We start from the raw sequence: 18,164 nt of genomic DNA, 5'->3' as shown, positions 1-18,164 counted from the left end.
TCAGTTTCCTCCCACATCCCGAAGGTGTGCACGTGAGGTGAACTGGCGTGTCTGCATTGTCCCAGTCTAGCGTGGGTGTGCCTAAGTGTGACCTTTGATGGAAGGCTCTTCTGTCCAGGCTGGGGTCCCATGTTATGCCCTGAGCTGCCGGGAGAGGCTTTGGCCACCTGCAACCCTGCACTGGAGCAAGTAATTATCTTACTCATTTTTATTAATCTTTCTTAAATATATGTACAGCTCACATTTATTTCAGTGTTTATATTAGAGGTGTTTTGATGTTTTGCTTAGAAGTTTGGTGGTGTTTTTGTGATCAGAAATAAGGCCGTAGGCCCTGGCTGGCGTGGCTCAGTGAATGGACTGAGCACCAGCCTGCGAACCAAAGTGCCACCGGTTTGATTCCCCTTCAGGGCACATGCTTGGGTTGCGGGCCAGGTCCCCAGTTGTGGGTGTGCGAGAAGCAATCACACATTGATGTTTCTCTCCCTCTCTTTCTCCCTCCCTTCCCCTCTGTCTAAAAATAAATAAATAAAATCTTTAAAAAAAAACCACAAAAGGCCTTAAGAGCTGAACTTGTTTATGTCAGTTAGCCTCAGGTAAAATATATATCATTTCACTTAAAAGTTGCAGTTTCCAAGAATCTATCAATGACATTGAGGACTTACTGTACATGTTCCTGTCCCCAGCCAAGGTCCACAGGACATTTGCAGTTTGCTTGCTTATCTGAGGCCACTGTAAGTTTTGGCTTGTAGATCCTGATTTCCTAGAACCTGCCCCCACAGGGGCGGAGCAGCAAGCAAGTTACTAATTCATTCCCCACTTTCAAGTTCAGAAGCAGCCTGCCAGGCACTGGAGTCAGAATGAAGACCCCAGCCTCTGCCCACGCCTGTGGCATTGTGTTGGTCCTGCTCTCACTGCTGGCTGTCCTCCAGACCACCTCTGCCCGACAGGTAGTGGGCGCCATGGGCAGCTGTGTGCGCACCTGGGAGGGAGTGCTATGAGCTGGGGCGCGCGTGAGCTGGAGGGGAGCTTGTGTGTGTGTGTGAGAGACTGCCAGTACAAGTGAGCCCAGATCAGTGAATGTGAAGGAAACAGTGCTGAGCATCCAGCAGGCACTGCCCTGAGGGCTTAATGGCCACTCTCCCATTCCGTAGCAGGGGTGATCCTATTCCCATGTTCCAGGTAAGGAATTGCAGTACAGCAAGTTGCCCCTGGAGGCCGGCAGTGGATGGGGCGGGGTGGGGTGGGTGAGAGTGGGCCCTGCCTCCTCCTGGGTGAACAACCTCAATGAAGTTATACCACCTCTATCTCACTTGCCTCATCTGTGAAACAGGGCAGTAATAGAATCTATTCGGAGAGTCGCTGTAAAAATGAAATGTATAACACTATAAAGTGCTTAGTACAGTGCCTGGCTCTGAACAGACAAGCCGTTCAGCCAGTCACCCACCTCTGTGCTAAGCTACGTGTGTGGGTGAACAGAACTGGTGTGTATACGAGTGTGCCCCATGCAGGCAGGCAGGAGGTGTGTAAGGCTCCTCACATGTACACATGGGAACCTTAGACCTGGGTCAGTGAACTGCAGGGATAGACAGGGGCACTGGGGAGGGTTCAAGGCTGCAAGGAAAGGGGGCAAAGAGGGTTCTCGGCTCTTAGAGAACGGACCCTCAACACCTCCAGATTCTCCCAGCTCCTGTAGGCCCCTGTGGGAGACTGGCAGGGGCTGTCTTCCTCAGTTTGTATGGAGGCCAAGGCCGCCAGAAATCAAAGGAGTTTGTTTGCTGCCCTTTCAGTGCGCGGAGCTCAGACCTAAGCTTCCTGAGCCCACCAGGGTCAGGATAAGTGAGAGTCCCCTCCCAGACTCACTGGGGCTCAGGCTCAACCACCCCCTGCGTGGTTGACAGGCCAGTCCCTGCCCCATGGCACTGTGGGGTGGCCAGTGAAGCACACAGCTACCTCTTATTTGAGAGAGAGGTTTACATATGAAATGCCCCACAAGGTTTAGCCTGAGTCTGATTGGTTGTTCAATCAGGGTTGGGGGCCAGGGCTTGGTTTGAGACCTAGGTCAGGGCCTCCTCTTGAAGAGCGCTGCCCAAGCTGGGCCGGTGTTGAAGCGGTCCCACCCCTCTTCCTTCCCTGGTCCAGAATGGCATCGACATCTACAGCCTCACCGTGGACTCCAAGGTCTCATCCCGATTTGCCCACACAGTCGTCACCAGCAGGGTGGTCAACAAAGCTGATACTATGCAGGAGGCCACCTTCCAGATGGAGCTGCCCAAGAAAGCCTTCATCACCAACTTCTCTATGTAGGTGCCTTCCTGCCCACCTCCTTGCTGCCCCTCCCCAACCCAGCACGGCCACCCCATCCCCTGCCCCACAACCGTGTCCTTCAGGAAGAGAAGACCTCTTCCTGATGTGAGGTGTGTGCGCTCCACCTGTAGGCAATGCAGGGAACCAGAGGCTTTACTCAGGAACTTCGTGCATCCTCAGACGTGTTTCCTCCATCTGCCACTCCCTTCATCCCTTCCTCCCTCCATCTGTCCCTTCCTCCCTCCACCCCTCTCTCCATCCTCCCCTTCATCCATTCCTCCACTTATTCCTCCCTCCTCCCGTCCCTCTCGTCTTCCACCCCTCTCTCCATCCATTCCTCTGTCATTCCTGAGTGCTGCCCAGGTGGCAGCTAGAGAACTACAGCATTTTTGTGTCCTTTCCTTTGAGGAGCACAGACTTGGGACATCCTGAGGCCAGGCCCAGACCAGAGGGAGTCACCAAAAGGCAGATTCCAGCCTAGAATACAGAAAACTTCCTAACCCCGGGCTGCCCCACCAAGGATTGCTGCCTTGAGGTGTGGGACCTCCTTATCACCGGAAGTTCTAAGCCAGCTAGTCCCCGCACCCCCAACTGGGATACTGCAGAAAGGGCATTTATTTCTGCTGGGGTCAGAGGCCACATTAGGAGGCCCCTGGGGTTTCTGTGGACTCTGTGAGCTGATAATGATCCTCACCTTGTCCTTTACTGTCCTCCCCCACCCTTCCCGATTCAGTTTTGCAATGTTTGCTAAACACTTGGTCTGTCCCTTTCCCCACCAGAGAGGCAGGCAGTGAGGACAGGCTGGAGAGAGGCTGATCCCTGAAACTCAGGGAGGGTGACGGGGGAGCAGAGAGTGAGCCTTTCCTCAGGCAGGGCCCCAGGGTGCCCTGGGGCCTCTGAAAAACTGCAGTGGGGGCCGGTCCCTGTGGTTGGCGCCTCTCTCCCTCCCTGCAGAGCCAGGGCCTATGCTGCCCGACTTGCAGCATGTGCTTCACAGGCCGCTCCCAGCCCTGCCCACGGGTGCCCACGCCACCAGATTGCGAGGCTCCAGGCCCAGCGCATCTGCTGAGAGCCCAGGACTTGCACCTCTCTCTGGGCCCAGATCCTGATGCTGCCTGAGATAGGGAAATGGGGGGTGGGGCAGGGTGCCCTGCCCCCTGACCTGCCTGGGACCCCATCTAGGCTTCTGGGAGGAGAAGCCCTGCAGCCCACACACCAGCCCCATCCCTAGCCCAGGGTTAAAGTATGACCAGGAAGGTCAGCATGGCGGGAAAGAGGGACACTCGGTCCTGATGTCCTAGCTGCCCTTCCCCACCTACCCCTGCACACTTCCACCCTCTCGTGGTACCTCCAGCTGGAGCAGGCTTATGTTTGCCTGCCACATCCCTACTCACCCCACAAGGAGGTTCTAGGATATTCATCTTCTCCCCGGAGGAACCGCCTGAGCAGTTCTCTTGGTCCCAAAGAACAGCCACTAGGATTGTGTCCACACCCCTGGGAGTCCCATCCATTTTCCCAGAGGCCACACAACCTGCAGAGTACCCTGCCCTGTGCTGGTGGGAAGAGGGCTCAGAGCCTTTCAGCCCCAGGTCTTCCACTAGCCTGGGAGCGGGCATCTCCTGGCTCCTCAGCCTGCCCCACACTGCTGGGCACAGGGCTGGGTGCAAACGCAGCTCACAGAACTCCCTCTGGTGATCAGCTGGTTCCTCTGGAAACAGTCTATGAGGTGGAGGGGGCAAATGGAGTATGGGGCCAGACTAGAAGGGAGAAGGGAGGCCGGGACTTAACTGAGCCCTGCCTCCTCTGCGACCTCTCCCCTGTCCATTCAGTATAATGGATGTTCACTGACACTGCGTGCCTCGGGGTAGATGGAGGCCTGCCGTACCTTGCAGAGGCCACTTGCCCTTACCCAGGGTCCCGCACAGAGTCTTGTACACGGAGGCGCATAATAAATGGGTGAGGTCCGGCAAAGGTGGGAGTCACTGTATCAAGAGGCACACCAAGTCCCAGAGAGGCTCCCTGGAGGAGGTGGGATTGGAGTGGGCTTCCCCCACCAGGCTCTCACCAACACATGCCCTCCTGCCCCAGGATCATCGACGGTGTGACCTACCCAGGGAACATCAAGGAGAAGGATGCAGCCCAGAAGCAGTACAGTGAGGCTGTGGCCAGGGGACAGAGCGCTGGCCTCGTCAAGTGAGCCCAAGGGGGTGTGGGGACCCCAGAGAGGGTGGGGCAGAAGCTGCCCCTGCCTTCAGCCCTTTAGCCCTGGCCCTTCCCCAGTGTTCATACCCCACCTAGTCTACAGGGGCAGACCTGATGCCCTCCTCCTCCAGGGCCACCGGGAGAAAGATGGAACAGTTCCAGGTATCTGTCAGTGTGGCTCCTGCTGCCAAGGTCACCTTTGAGCTGGTGTATGAGGAGGTGCTCAAGCGGCAGCTGGGAGTGTACGAGCTGCTGCTAAAAGTCCGGCCCCAGCAGCTGGTCAAACACCTGCAGGTACCTGCCACTGTCTCCTCCCAAGAGGCCTCCTAGATGACCCCTGCGCTGCTGAGGATGGCCCCTCCTTCCCCCCTGCCTCCCGTTAGGCCCAGCCCTGGCTCCTGGCTAACCCGGTGGCCCACTTCTTCCCTCCAGATGGACATTCACATCTTCGAGCCTCAGGGGATCAGCTTTCTGGAGACAGAGAGCACCTTCATGACCAAAGAACTGGCAAACGCTCTCACCACCTCACAGAACCAGACCAAGGTGGGCCTGCCACAGTCGGCTGGTGAGGGTACCAAAGGGCCTATCTGCAGGCTGGCCCTGTGAGCCTGAATTTCCAGAGAGTGGGACAGTTGGGCAGAACCTCCAAGCTGGATAGACTTCTGAGGTCTCTGTGTCTGTGCTGACACAGGGCAGACGGGGAGGGCGAGCTCAGAGGAGGAGGGCAGGTGCTGGTTTGAACCCTGAGATCAGGGGACGAGGACTTGGAGAGGACACTGCTGTGAGGGTCCCGGGGCCGCGGGAAAGGAGGAGGCAGCTGCGTTGCACACAGCCCGAGCCCAGCCTCTGCTTGCACAGCCCCAGGAGCAGACGCTGCAGGCTCGCACCCCACCTGCTGTACTGAGACAGTCTATCTGACAGCTCAGCCTGAAAGTTCCTGGGATTTGACTCAAGACTGCGCCCTGGAATTCTCACTGCAGACAGGGTCAGGGGTGCTGTTGGCATGGCCTCGCTGCTTCTCCCAACTTCAGCCTAGTCATTTCTCCAGGCTCACATCCGATTCAAGCCGACACTGTCTCAGCAACAGAAGTCTTCAGAGCAACAGGACACAGTCGTGGATGGCGACTTCATTGTCCGCTACGATGTGAACCGGACCCTCTCTGGAGGCTCCATTCAGGTGCGTGGGCTCCAGAGAGCAGAGTAACCAGGAAATCCATCCATCCTCAAGAGTTTGAACCTGGGTGTTCTAGAAGAAAAGGCAAAAGCAAAACAAACAAAAAAAAAAACGGCTCCTGCTTATCGGTGTGGACCAAGGGCAACACAGACAGAAAACGAGCAGTTTAGTTTTGCTGTCCCTGCAAGAATTCCCTTTCAGAGACAAAAAAAGTTTCATCTCTACTAAAGAGCTGCACTGCAGGTTTTCCCCTGTTGTCTTGGCTGCCAGGAGGCTCACAGATCAGTTTTATGCTCAATTGCAATAGCTTCTTTCACAGAAGTCCTGGCATCATTGTGCTTCTCCTTTACACTTTTCATGGACCTTGTTTGAGGAGTCTTCATTCTTTTGATGGATCTCAGGTTTATTATATCTGGACCTTTTAGGATAAACTGCCTCAAATATTCAAACAAATAGGAGGTAAAGGGAAGGTAGAGTTCTCATGGGCCATACGTGAGCAGGGAAGGCATCAGCAAGAGAGCACCCTAAAAGATGGTCGGGATATGGGGAGATTAGCAGTGGAACAGAGATGGAGGGGCTTAAAGAGAGAATGGGGACCCAAGGATTTGGGGTAAGGAGCCTGGGTGGGGTGGGGGCAGGGCAGGGCTGCAACTCTCGTCACCTGGGCGCGCCTCACTCTGGTCACAGATCGAGAATGGCTACTTTGTGCACTACTTTGCCCCTGAAGGCCTGCCCACAATACCCAAGAATGTGATCTTTGTGATTGACAAGAGTGGCTCCATGATGGGCCGGAAAATCCAACAGGTGGGTCTCATGGGCCAGGGCAGGGCCCTGAAAACTCTCCAATGCCTCACACTATCAGCTCTGGTCCAGCAGGGAGACCCTTCCTCCTCCATATTCCTGATTAGGGGCCTCCCAGCAGTCAAGGTTGGTCAGAGTATGGGGCTTGTCCTGCCCCTAGAACATTCACCATGTCCCCACTCCAGTTATAGGTCTGGGGGTGCAGCCTTCTATGGGGAACCCCCAAGAAGGCCCCACTGAGACACGCACCTTGTCTCCCCTTCCCCTGACCAGACCCGGGAAGCCCTAATTAAGATCCTAGATGACCTCAGCCCCAAAGACCAGTTCAACTTCATCAGCTTCAGCGGGGAAGCAACCCAGTGGAAGCCATTGCTGGTGCGAGCTTCGGCCGAGAATGTGAATGTGGCCAGGGGCTACGCTGCCAGCATCCAAGCCCAGGGAGGTGCGCACCATGGCACCCCTGCCGGGTGGGAGCTTCCAGGCACTGAGCCCCTCCTGGGAGCCATCCTGAGAGTGTGTGCCCCTCAGGGACCAATATCAATGATGCGATGCTGATGGCTGTGCAGCTGCTGAAGAAAGCCAACCAAGAGGAGCTGCTGCCCCCGGGGAGCATCTCCCTCATCATCCTCCTCACCGATGGCGACCCCACCGTGGGTGAGAGCACTGCCAACTCAAGGGCACCCCACCCAGAGAGAGCAGCTGGGCCTCCATCCTGGCTTGCTGTGGGACCTGGGGACGGGAGGGGTTCTCTGAGGCCCCTGTCGTTCTGAGAGTCCAAAAATATCCCTTGAGCAAATCACTGTTTTCTCACCCCTGTCCCAAACCCTGCATCCAGGAGAGACTGACCCCACAAAGATCCAGAGGAACGTGAAGGATGCCATAGACGGCCAGTACAGCCTCTTCTGCCTGGGCTTCGGCTTCGATGTCAGCTACAACTTCCTGGAGAAGCTGGCACTGGACAACGGCGGCCTGGCTCGGCGCATCTACGAGGACTCGGACGCTGCCCTGCAGCTGCAGGTGCCTGCCTGCCCCTGGGGGTGGCATGAGTGAGGGATGGCTCAGAGAGGCGGGCAGACTCCATCTTACCCTTGTGACACCACTGTCCCCCAACCCTGCAGGACTTCTACCAGGAGGTGGCCAGCCCACTGATGACAGCAGTGACCTTCGAGTACCCAAGCAACTCTGTGAAGGAGGTCACGCAGAACTCATTCCGGCTGCTCTTCAAGGGCTCTGAGATGGTGGTGGCTGGAAAGCTCCAGGACCAGAGCTCTGATGTGCTCTCAGCCAAAGTCAACGGGCAGCTGGTGAGTGTGGCCAGTCATCCTGGAGGGGAAGAGCGACTGGAGCGGGCATCCAGAGGGGCCGGGTTCAAACCCCAGCCCTGCCAGACTCCAGCCGACTGACCTTGAACAAGTTATAAAATGGCCTCTGCCACTTGTGGATGACATCAGTCTCCACTGCATGGGCTGGTGGTGGAGAGTCAACGAAATAACACTGTGATTCTCCTGAGAGCACCTGTGCTGGCCTGCACTTGGCAGGCGCTCTGTAGTCAGTGTGCGCTGCTGCTGTGCCGGAGGGCACTGGGTGCTTGGCATCCCCTCCATCCTTATAGCAGTCCTCTGAGGTTGCAGGCAGGCCAGGAGGCCGCTCCCAATTCACAGGTGAGCAGACTGAGGTCCAACTTGCCCCGGGTACCACTGTGGCCAGGTCAAGACCCCGGCTCACCACATGGCGCCCTGTCCTTGTCCAGCTCTCCCTGCCTGCGCCACATGGGGTCTTCTCATTCCACAAAGAGATACTGAGCACCTGCTCTGCTCCTGATCCCTCTGCGGGCCCGAGGGATACTGCTCTCATGGGAGAGACATGTGGGTGGATCACTGCACCAACAAGGACCTGCAGATGAGGGGTCCCCGAGAGGATAAGCCTGGGAGTCGGGGGCGGCACAGGGGCCCCAAGCTGGCCTGGGGATCAGAGAACGCCTCCTGGGGAGGCTCAGCTGAGGCTGTGGGACGAGTAGGAGGTGGCAGAGGCCAGACGGCGAAGTGGTAGAGGAATCTGTCAGGCTTGCTGGCAGGCAGGCAGGCTGTGTGGGCGAATACAGGTGGACAGGGCATAGGCGGGCGTGATGGCCGGGGGCCAAGTCTCTAAAGTTGCCTAGTGTCACGATGAGCAGTGCATGCAGGGTGACCAGCCTGCCCGGCTTCAAAGCCCTCTCTGCCACCTCCTGGGGGTGAGTCCTGGGGGACTGCCTAAGCTCCCTGTGCCTCAGTTTCCTCCTGTGTGAAAGTGAGAATTGGTCCCTTTACCCACCTTGGAAGACTGCTGTGGGGATTAACATCTGGCCTAGTGTGAGCATTCCATGCATGTTAGCTGCCAGTATCATTCCGTAGGCCAGGAGTTCCCAAAGTGCAGAGCCCAAAGTGACCAGAGGGAGTCACAGCATGTCTTTGTCTTAGTAATTATGTATCTATTTTAACGTGTCTGCTGAAAATTGTAACTCAAACCCCAGACCTAAGATTTCACAGGTATCATTGCTTGGGACGAAGCCAAATGAAGAGTGTTAGTCTATTTGAAGATCATTTAAAGAAAACCATCAAATAAATAAATAGCTGTACGTGTGGATAGGACACCATTTGTGCAGGCGGCCTGCATGTGACAAAGATTTGGGAGGCCTAGTTCTGGCAAGAGAGAGAGGAGGGCGGTTCCAGCTGCAGGGACGGGGTCCGACCCACACCGCGAAGGTCTTCAGCTGCTGTGGAAGCGGAGACAGGAGAGGGCTGGGGCCCCTCTCCCCCGAGACCCCATTTCCCAGGAGACCGACCGGGTCAGCCTGAGGCCAAAATGCCCCACGCTGGGGAAGGAAGCAGCAGCCCACCCAGAACTTGGGCCCATGCCTTGCTGTCAGCGTTGCGCGGTGCCCAGTCCCAGCCGAGGGCACCGGCCTGGTCAAGGGGACAGCTTATTGGAGTAGATGGAACCCCAAATCCTAGCAGGGCCATGGCGCCTGGGTTCTCTTCCCAACTCTGCCACTGACTGCTGGGGAAGGCACTTCCCTCTCTGCCCCGAGTCTCCATCTTTGGGGTGAGCGTGGGCTGTGTCTGGGGATCCTTCTGCTCTAAACTGCACTTGTTGCTGTTCCTGCCCTGGCCTGGGGTCCAGACCCCGTCCTCATTTTCCTTCCTCCCAAAAGCTCCACCTGATCCGAGCCCCTGGCTCCGTGCCTGCCATGCTGCACCTGCGATCATTTCTACCTTTTCTCTCCCCTGCCTTCTCATCCATGGGGACTCTGTTGAATTCCTCAGACCTTCAACCAGCCTCCCTGTTCGCCACTCAACTTGAAGGAAGTGTGGTCCTCACAGCCAGTGCACGGGACCTGCCCCAGCTCCGACCACGTTTCCCCGGGAAGAGCTCAGAAGCGCCGGGTCAGGTGCGGGCGTCAGGCCCTCACTGCTCCGGCCCTGGCTGGGCCTCTCTTTCCAGAGCAGGGAGAACATCACCTTCCAAACGGAGTCCAGGGTGGCAGAGCAGGAGGAGGAGTTCCGGAGCCCCAAGTATATCTTCCACGGCTTCATGGAGAGACTCTGGGCATACCTGACCATCCAGCAACTCCTAGAGAAAATGTGGGTGGCCCAAACCCCCAAGGGCCCACTGGGGTGGCTACACATGGCCTCGGGTCCTCTCCAAGCTCCTCACAGGTGGGGTGGCACAGCTGGCACAGGGCATCTCCTAGCATGGAGAGAGGGTGTCATGGTGTGGCGTGTGAGCTCTACGCTCTCCCAGCAGGAACCACTACCCTCTGCCCAGGGGTAGGGAAGGGAGGGAGAATCGAACTAAGCATCCAGGGACCTGCTGAGCCTCTGATGCTCTCAACCTGCAGGGTTTCCGCACCAGACGCTGAGAAGCAGGCTCTCAAGACCCAAGCTCTGGGCTTGTCGCTCAACTACAGCTTTGTTACCCCCCTCACATCCATGGTGGTCACCAAACCTGAAGGCCAAGAACAGTCCCAAGTTGCTGAGAAGCCTCTGGAAAATGGTGTGTGTGATAGTGGGCTCTTAGCCTCCGTGGCTGCAGAATTTTGACCCAGTGGTCTCTGCGTCCCCTCGACCACATCCCAACCCAGACCCTAAGCCACACGGACTCCCAGGCCCCCCAGGAGATGCATCCAGTTTCATTGAGAGGAAACGGAGGCCAGTCTCCCAGCCTCCCCAAGTTCACTGCACATCTATGTAGTGCTGGAGTTGGGAAGCAAGGTTAAATATAAGCACTTCAAATTTATCAGAACCACCCCAACTATGTACCTCTGTCTGTGTATGTGTTTCACTCTCTACCTCTCCCCTTCTTTTTGTTTTATCCAGAAAACAGTCACAGGATAGCTCACTCAGGTAAGGGCCTGCTACCCTCAAAGGCTGTCAGTGAGAGTTGGCTGAGGCAGGGCCTAGGACACCAGTTCCACAAAGTCGCTGGCCGGGCCTCTCCAGCCCAGCCCCGCCGCTGAGAGGGGCGTTGCCTGCCCAAGCACACTGGTGCACGTAGGCACCTGTTCATGCAGGTACTGGCTGTCCTGGGCACTAGGGGCGCAGTTTCCATCCAGCTGGATGCACACCCAGGTCTCTTTGATTTCCAGGTCATGCTCTCTTTGGACTTGATTCCGCAGGAGCCAGAGGGCCCAGAATACTAGGTAGCAAAGGAGGAGAGGGAGGGAAAGGGAAATGGACAGAATCTTGACCCTTGTCACAGGCTGGTCTCTGCCCTGACTGTTCGGGGAGTGACTTGCTAGGCTTACCTGGTTGGTGGCAGGGCTGGGACTCAAGTTCAGGTGTATCTGATTAGGGGGCAGCTATGCAGAAGGGTCCGTTTTTACAGCTTTGAATTTATCCTGGTTGTGGGGGGAGAGACTCTCAGAGCGTTGGGCATGGGGAAGGGAGCCGCTGGCCCTCTCGACATCCTTCCCCCAGGGTGGGCCCCAGAGCCTTGGCAGTGGGGACCCATGACACTGCTTGAGAGAAGACTGCAAGTGTCATCTTTTCTAAAGCTGGAGCTTCTGGGAGGTTACCTGGCTTGCCGAGACCGGGACAACCTGGACCTCTTCAAGCTTATCATCGTTCCCTTTACCCACCCTATGGTATTGGCTCGGGTAAAAGGCTAGCAGGTAACAGCTGGTTAGGTGAGCCGCTTTCTGAGGGCCTCGCTTCCTCAAGGCAATAGTTAAAACTGCCTGCAGATTTGGATGAGAGAAAGTGCCACACACAGGTCTGGGCACAGACCAGGGAGAGCGGCTGTGGCGCATGTCCTCCGCACGGGAGGACATCCAATAGCGTGGCCTGTATTTTCATTGAATCAGATTCAGTACATTCTGGGGGCTAGCTCAGGATGGAACCTTCTAGAAAGGGAAGGCTTCCTCCGTTTCCAAAGCCATTAGTGGTCCCATGAGCTGTTTCTGATCTCCAAATCTGGACTCAGACACAGCCACAAAGCCAGGCTGGACCCTCTCTCCCCAGTGTTTGTACTAATAGCGTGCGGTTTGGTTTGAAATCTCTTGGCAAAAGCTCTCCTAGGTTGGGCGCATGTGGGGCAGCGGTTGCAGGGCTAGAGCTTGGCGACTGGCAGGTGGCAGTGGTGGCTGGCGGGTGTGCTGATTCCTCTGAATCCTGACTGCCTTCTCCCTTTCTGTTTCTAGCTGCTCCTGGGCTAATGCATTTCCTTTCAGATCCCCTTGTCGGGAATGATTATGACATGGATATCAGTAGCAGAGGTAGCTCCCAGCCCAGAGTCCCAACAGTACACTGTGGGCCCGTAGCAGAAAGACCCTGGGATGGGAGAGCCCCGGGGATCTCTACGGACACGTTCCATGGGTTTCTTAATGTCGGAGTGGAGAGGGAACCCCGGCCACTCCCATCCGCTCCTCGTCCTTCACCTCCCCTGCCCCCAACGCCCCAGGAAGGGGATGCCGAAACCCAGACTTTTTCTTCTTTCAGAAGCAAGCACAAGAGCCTCATTACCGGGTAAGTTACAGCCCCCCCGAGCCCCCTTCCCGTCCCTGCCTCCCAGCGTGCCCTCCCTGCCCCCGGAGCCTCATCCGCTGTCCCAGCCCCCATCCAGGCTCCCGCCGTCATCCTGCCACTGCCGGGGCAGAGCGCGGACCAGCTCTGTGTGGACATCAAGCACTCTCAGGGGCCGCTGAACCTGCTCTCAGACCCTGACCAAGGTCAGACCCTGACCGGTCATCCACCCGGAGAAACGCAGACATGCCACTAGCCCCAAGTTCCCGCCCCAGAGACAACACTGAGACACCTGCCCCTGGAGGCACGTGTGCCCTGTTCAGGCCTGTCCCAGGTCACGGTACCGCCCCTGAGCACCGAGGCCTCCACTCACACATCCACCCCGCAGACCTTTCTCTGGGAATCACATATGGAGGTCTGGGTAGTCAGGCACTTCGGGGTCACAAGAAATGGGCTTGTCCCTCGGCATGACCATACCGCTGGGGTAGAGAGATGGACCCGGGTGAAGACAAACATAGTGGCCTGTGGTCGGTACCCAGAGTGATATAGAGACAAGCCCAGAGGAGGGGATAAGAGCTGTTTGAGGGTCAGGGCAGGCTACACGGGGTCACACAGGAGTGACTGAGCCTTGGCAGACAAGTGGGGGTTCACTAGGAAGAGGAGGAGGTTGGCAGAAGCGCAGAGCCCTAAAAGATTGTAGTGGGGCTATAGAGAGTGTGGAGGAGGCAAACGGTAGGGGAGGGAGGCGTGCTGACCAGACCTGCCCCCCAGCCCCCAGAAGAGTCTTACTGGTTGAGCTGAGGTGTCACGTCAGACACGGGGACGTACAGCACATAGAGATGCTCACATCTGGTCTCCCACATCCACACGCCGGGGCCTGAGTGTTTGCTCCCCAAGGGGGGAGCGCTGATGTTCCATCTCACTCTTGGTCATGGCGCCTAGCTTAGTGCCAGGCACACTATGGGGGCTGTATAAATGTTAAGTCACTTCAGACAAGATCTCTCCCCTCAGAGGGCTCCTCTGACAGTGGCCATTACTGAGGATTCAGGGCCCTTCCAAAGTCAAATGAAACCAAGGGATGAGGGAAAAGATTGCAGAGGCCGGGCCCCCGTGTGAGGGAATGCTGGGGAAAGGGCGCTGAGGAGGGAGTTAGTGAAAGGCAGCTCTGGGGCGCATCCTCAGGGAGGCCTCCTGTTTAGGCCAGTGCCCAGGGAGCCATAGCTCTGACCTCTCTGCTCCTGGCTCTCTCAGGGCTTGAGGTGACTGGCCATTATGAGAAGGAGAAGGCCCAGTTCTCATGGATCAAGGTAACCTTCCAGAAGCCCCAGCTGCAGGTCCATGTGTCCCGTACGCAAGTAGTAGTCACTCGGGACCGAAGAAACTCGGCGTACAAGTGGAAGGAAACGCTGTTCTCGGTGATGCCTGGGTAAGCCTCAGGCTGGGTACCAGGAATGACTTCTCAGGCTGCGTTAGCTGGCAACAGCATCGGCAGGTGGCCTGACGCCACGGGCTTGGCGATGGCATGGTTGGGCTGGGCATGAGCCCTCTGCAGGGGCTGTGCCCACAGGGCGGGCAGAGAGGCAGAGAGCCCTGCACATACCCCTTGTGCTCTGGAGGGCACCAAGGGGTGTCCTGGGCACCTGGCTGCCCTCACACCTAACCCAGGTCATCTCCCATGTAGGGGACAGTGTGTTTTGGAGCTAGCTCTGCTGCTAATCCTGTGTGACCCTGGGCAGGCCACTTAGTCCCTTTTAGCCTCAGTTTCCACACTCATCACTGGGGAAAATCCCCCTGTGCCTGAGATGAGAGAACGTGGCTGGGGAGCACTTTGCTCATTGGAAGGGGCAGTGCCCACTGGGCATGCTGGAAAGCAGCTGTCTACATGGTGAGGTAATGATGACAATAATGAGAAGTCAGAAGTCACTGTCCCCCAGTGGGGCGGGGGGAGGGGTATGGATGTTATTCTTAGCATGCTCGTGAAGCCCTGATGAGGAGAGGCGTGCCCCTCTGGCATCAAACACCAGGCAGCTGGTGGGTAATGGAGGTGGATGGTGACCTCTCCTGGGTGGGACTGCCTCACCGTAGAGCCCTAGAGAGAGCCCTCCAGCTCTGGAAGTCACAACGGGTGTGAGCAAGAGGCCGAGACCCAGGCCATCTTGGAGCATTGCCCTCCGAGCCCCCAGCCTGTGCTGAAGACGAAGAGCTTTATCCGTTCCCTCTGAGTCCCTCGGGAGAGACTTGTCTCCACCTGAGAAGTGAGGGAGCATCCAGCAAATCTGAGGGGCTCACCTGAAAACCTCCCAACTTCCTAACAGACCTTAAAGTTTCCTGTTATCTGATGAATACACAAGGCATTTCTCTGCCTTGGACAAGAATTCCTATTCATGGTAGTGACAGAGAGTCCACATACCTTCACAAACCACAGAAGATAGACATAAAGAAAAACAGACCACACCTCTTACATTGAATCACATCAAGATGGTGTAAATTTAGTGTAAGTCCACTTAAAATATCCTCAGTGTAACAGCAGGGTCTTATCCAATATGCTTGAAGGAACTAAAATTCCTAAGAAAACCAAAAAAAAAAAAAGGTAAGAATTTCAAAGATGATTTTAAGTGAAAAGGAAGGGGACAGAATGAGAATAGACTTGCCCTTCTAGACATTAAAACATACAATTAAACACCGATCATCATCGAAAGAAGGTGGCACTGGCCATAAAAACAAAAAGGACAGAATAAATGTGTCAGATACCCCCTGAATCATACCAAACAAATTCGTGAGAAGACAAATCTCAGAAAACCAGAGGGAAGAGTACTGTTATTTTGTGTTATAAATGCTGAGATCATCAGATATTATTAATTTTGGTCCTGGTTTACTAATGGGGAAACTGAAGCTCAGAATATTTCATCAACTTCCCGTGCAAGGCCACAGTGGGAATGCCTGAGGACAAGAGGGCAGCCCAGGCCACCCCTACCCCAGCTGCCAAGGTCCCCTGGGGTTGCTCCACGCCTACCTTCCTCTCAGGAGGCTGGGTTTCCCCACAGCCTCAAGATGACCATGAACGAGGCGGGACTCCTGCTGCTCAGCAGCCCAGACAAAGTGACCATCGGCCTGCTGTACTGGGACGGCCCTGGGCAGGGTGTCCGGCTGCTTCTGCAGGACACCGACCGCTTCTCCAGCCATGTTGGTGGGACCCTTGGTATGCTGCCCATGGCCCTGGCTCGGGGCATCTTCAGAAACCACCTCTGCCTCCCAGCAGTACCCCGCCTGCGTATGTCTCCCAGGCTCTGTGTCTTCATCCCTCGCTGACCCGCCCTTTGTCCCTCAGGCCAATTTTACCAGGATGTGCTCTGGGGACCTTCGGCGGCAGCAGCAGATGACAGCAAGAAAACACTGAAGGTTCAAGGGCATGATTACCCTGCGACCAGGTGACTTAGTGCAAGCAGACCAGGGGTCAGGGCTGGGAGGCCGAGAGCTGGGTTCTGGGGGCCCCCACTCCCCTGTCCTTGCCTGGGAACTAGAGATAGTCAGGTTGAAGGCTGATGCCTTAGACATGTGGGACCCAGCTCTCAGTGTGACCCCACAAAGGACGGTCAGCTCAGACCCACAGAAAACACACCAGCCAGAGACCACTAGGGTAAGTTGGGGGCCGTAGGAAACTCCCTGAACTCTCAGAGCCCTGGGCCCTGGACACCACACACAACTGGGTCCCCTTGGGTGACTGGGCCTTGGCAGCCTGGTCTGAAGGGAATTCTAAGGGGCTCTGAAACTCAACCCTCCACGTTCTTGTCCCTAACTCTCACCCTCTTTTCCCACCACACCCGAGATTTGCTCACTGTCTGTTTGTCTGTCTGTCCATCCCAGAGAGCTCAAGCTGGATTACCAAGAAGGGGCCCCAGGGACAGAGTTTTCCTGCTGGTCTGTGGAACTATAGTCCTGATGGGACCAACCCACCCTGATGCCACGCCACTGCGTGCAGACGGCTGCCATCCTGTGACCATCGGGCCACCTGCGGGGCCTGAACCATGATGGGGAGGGGAGTTCCACTTGTTACAAATAAAGAAAGGTGGTGTAAGCCTGGGCAGTGGGCGTCTCTGGTTCCATCTGGCCAAATCCCAGGGCTGTAGAACCAAGTCCTGAACACTTGGCATCATATAGAGTTAGAATCTTCCGCTAAAAGACCCTCAAAGGCCTGTGGCCAGTAGTTCCGTGAAGAGCTTCCAGTCTAGTCCCTTCATTTTTCAAAGTGGGAAACTAAGATTTAGGGAGATTAAACCCCCCATGTAAAATGTCGCTCCAGCCCCCAGCTTGGGGCCGAGGGCAGGAGAACATTCTCTGGGAGCAGAGGTTCAATCTCAGTTCCTAAAAACCAGTTTTGACTCCCCTGTCCCCCAAAAAGAATGAATTGGGTACAAGTTCTCAGCAAGTTCTTGGGCCCCTTTCTAGTGGGATTTGCATGACACAATTTGACTTTCCCCCCTGTGCTAGGAACAGGCCTGTCTGCTCACCCCCCATAAAGAAGCCAGCACTGGAAGGCAGCAGAGACAGGGATGAGGTCCCCGTCTCAGGAAGGAAGCGTCTGTTCCCAAGGGCCTCCGGTCCCATGGGGGTGACCCAGGCCTCCAACTCTAAGTCCTTTCCAATCCATGTCCCAGGGTTAGGCACCCCAAAGATTCCACCAAATTCCTACACAGGCAAAGCATTCTTTAGAAACACTTACAATTTTTCCATCTAGTTCTTTAAAAAATAATGAGTCTTTGGCTTAGAAGTAAAAAGCATAAAGAGAATAAAACCAAAAACCATGAGAATAAGAAAAGAAGAGCAAAGCAGGAGGAGAGTTAAATCAGTGCCACAAAGCTTGGCCCTGAGCTCCCTGGCAGCCAGAGGAAAGCCGAAAATGAGCTTATTTGCTTGCTAAGAGGAAGCAAACCAGATCATCAGAGAAGACATTCTTTTCCCGGCTCTTGAGCTCTACAGGGTGTTCACTGAGTGAGTCTTTCTAGAAGGGTCAGAGGAGAGGCTGGTGGGAGGGGCTCCAGGGGCAGGTGTGCCCGGTGCACAGAACACTCCATCGGCCTCTCCGTCAGCGTGGTTGGCTGGCAGGGGTATCGGGCTGAGTTGCTGTGAGACAAGGGGGCAGTCTTGGGGGCTCTGTCGGGCTTGCTGTGGGGCTAGCTCGCACATACCAGGATGAGGGAGGGGTGTCCACCTTGCCCCTCCAAGACACCACCACCTGGGCTGCACTGTGGAAGTTGTATGACCGCAGAGGGGTCGTGGGCGACGTTCTGGCCCAGCCAGCAGGGCAGGTGTCCTGTGTGAATAATTGGAAGTAGGTCCTTGCCCTTTGTCGTTTTGCACACTGAGTGCTTTCCAGCACCGACTCGGGCCAGGCCCCGCTCAGAGTGCTGTGGGTACATGGGGCACCACGGCAGACGGTGCCTTCTGTGACAGCTGCCAAGCAGAGAACGACCAGGTGCTGCGAGGAGCCCAGAGGGTGTCATCTTGCCCTACCAGGGAATATCAGGGAAGGCTTCCTGAAAGCGGCATGGTTGGTATTGAGTTTTGAAGAATACAGAGAAGTTGGACCAGTTGGAAAGGAACGCAAGGACACGGGCCTAGAGCCAGGACATTGCGCCCTGAGTTCAGGGCAGGCGAAGGAAAGTGGAGCCGCGGGGAGAAGCAAG

General features: G+C 56.1%; 1 protein-coding gene across 2 annotated transcripts; it reads left to right on the top strand.

Moving 5' to 3' along the window:
• The first annotated feature begins 789 nt into the window (after window positions 1-789).
• ITIH4 (inter-alpha-trypsin inhibitor heavy chain 4) lies at window positions 790-16,558 on the top strand. Of its 2 annotated transcripts, none has more exons than XM_054595051.1 (23): window positions 790-947; window positions 2,140-2,300; window positions 4,393-4,497; window positions 4,638-4,800; window positions 4,939-5,049; window positions 5,555-5,683; window positions 6,368-6,484; window positions 6,755-6,923; window positions 7,010-7,135; window positions 7,317-7,498; window positions 7,600-7,785; window positions 9,962-10,101; window positions 10,359-10,513; window positions 10,837-10,863; window positions 11,106-11,159; window positions 11,514-11,630; window positions 12,159-12,233; window positions 12,460-12,483; window positions 12,570-12,686; window positions 13,732-13,906; window positions 15,525-15,679; window positions 15,809-15,908; window positions 16,345-16,558. In XM_054595051.1, exons 1-23 carry the CDS (start codon window positions 858-860, stop codon window positions 16,412-16,414), a joined length of 2,748 nt encoding a protein of 915 aa, XP_054451026.1. In that variant the 5' UTR covers window positions 790-857; the 3' UTR covers window positions 16,415-16,558. The 2 variants fall into 2 exon arrangements, with proteins under 2 accessions (XP_054451026.1, XP_054451025.1); XM_054595050.1 differs by having other exon boundaries at window positions 12,457-12,483.
• The last annotated feature ends 1,606 nt before the right edge of the window (window positions 16,559-18,164 follow it).

Source organism: Pteronotus mesoamericanus, unplaced genomic scaffold (genome assembly GCF_021234165.1).
Source record: "Pteronotus mesoamericanus isolate MK-2021 breed Mesoamerican mustached bat unplaced genomic scaffold, CSHL_Meso_final scaffold_54, whole genome shotgun sequence".
In the NCBI taxonomy this organism is placed as follows: Eukaryota; Metazoa; Chordata; class Mammalia; order Chiroptera; family Mormoopidae; genus Pteronotus; species Pteronotus mesoamericanus.
This window is presented reverse-complemented; position numbering and strand designations above follow the sequence as displayed.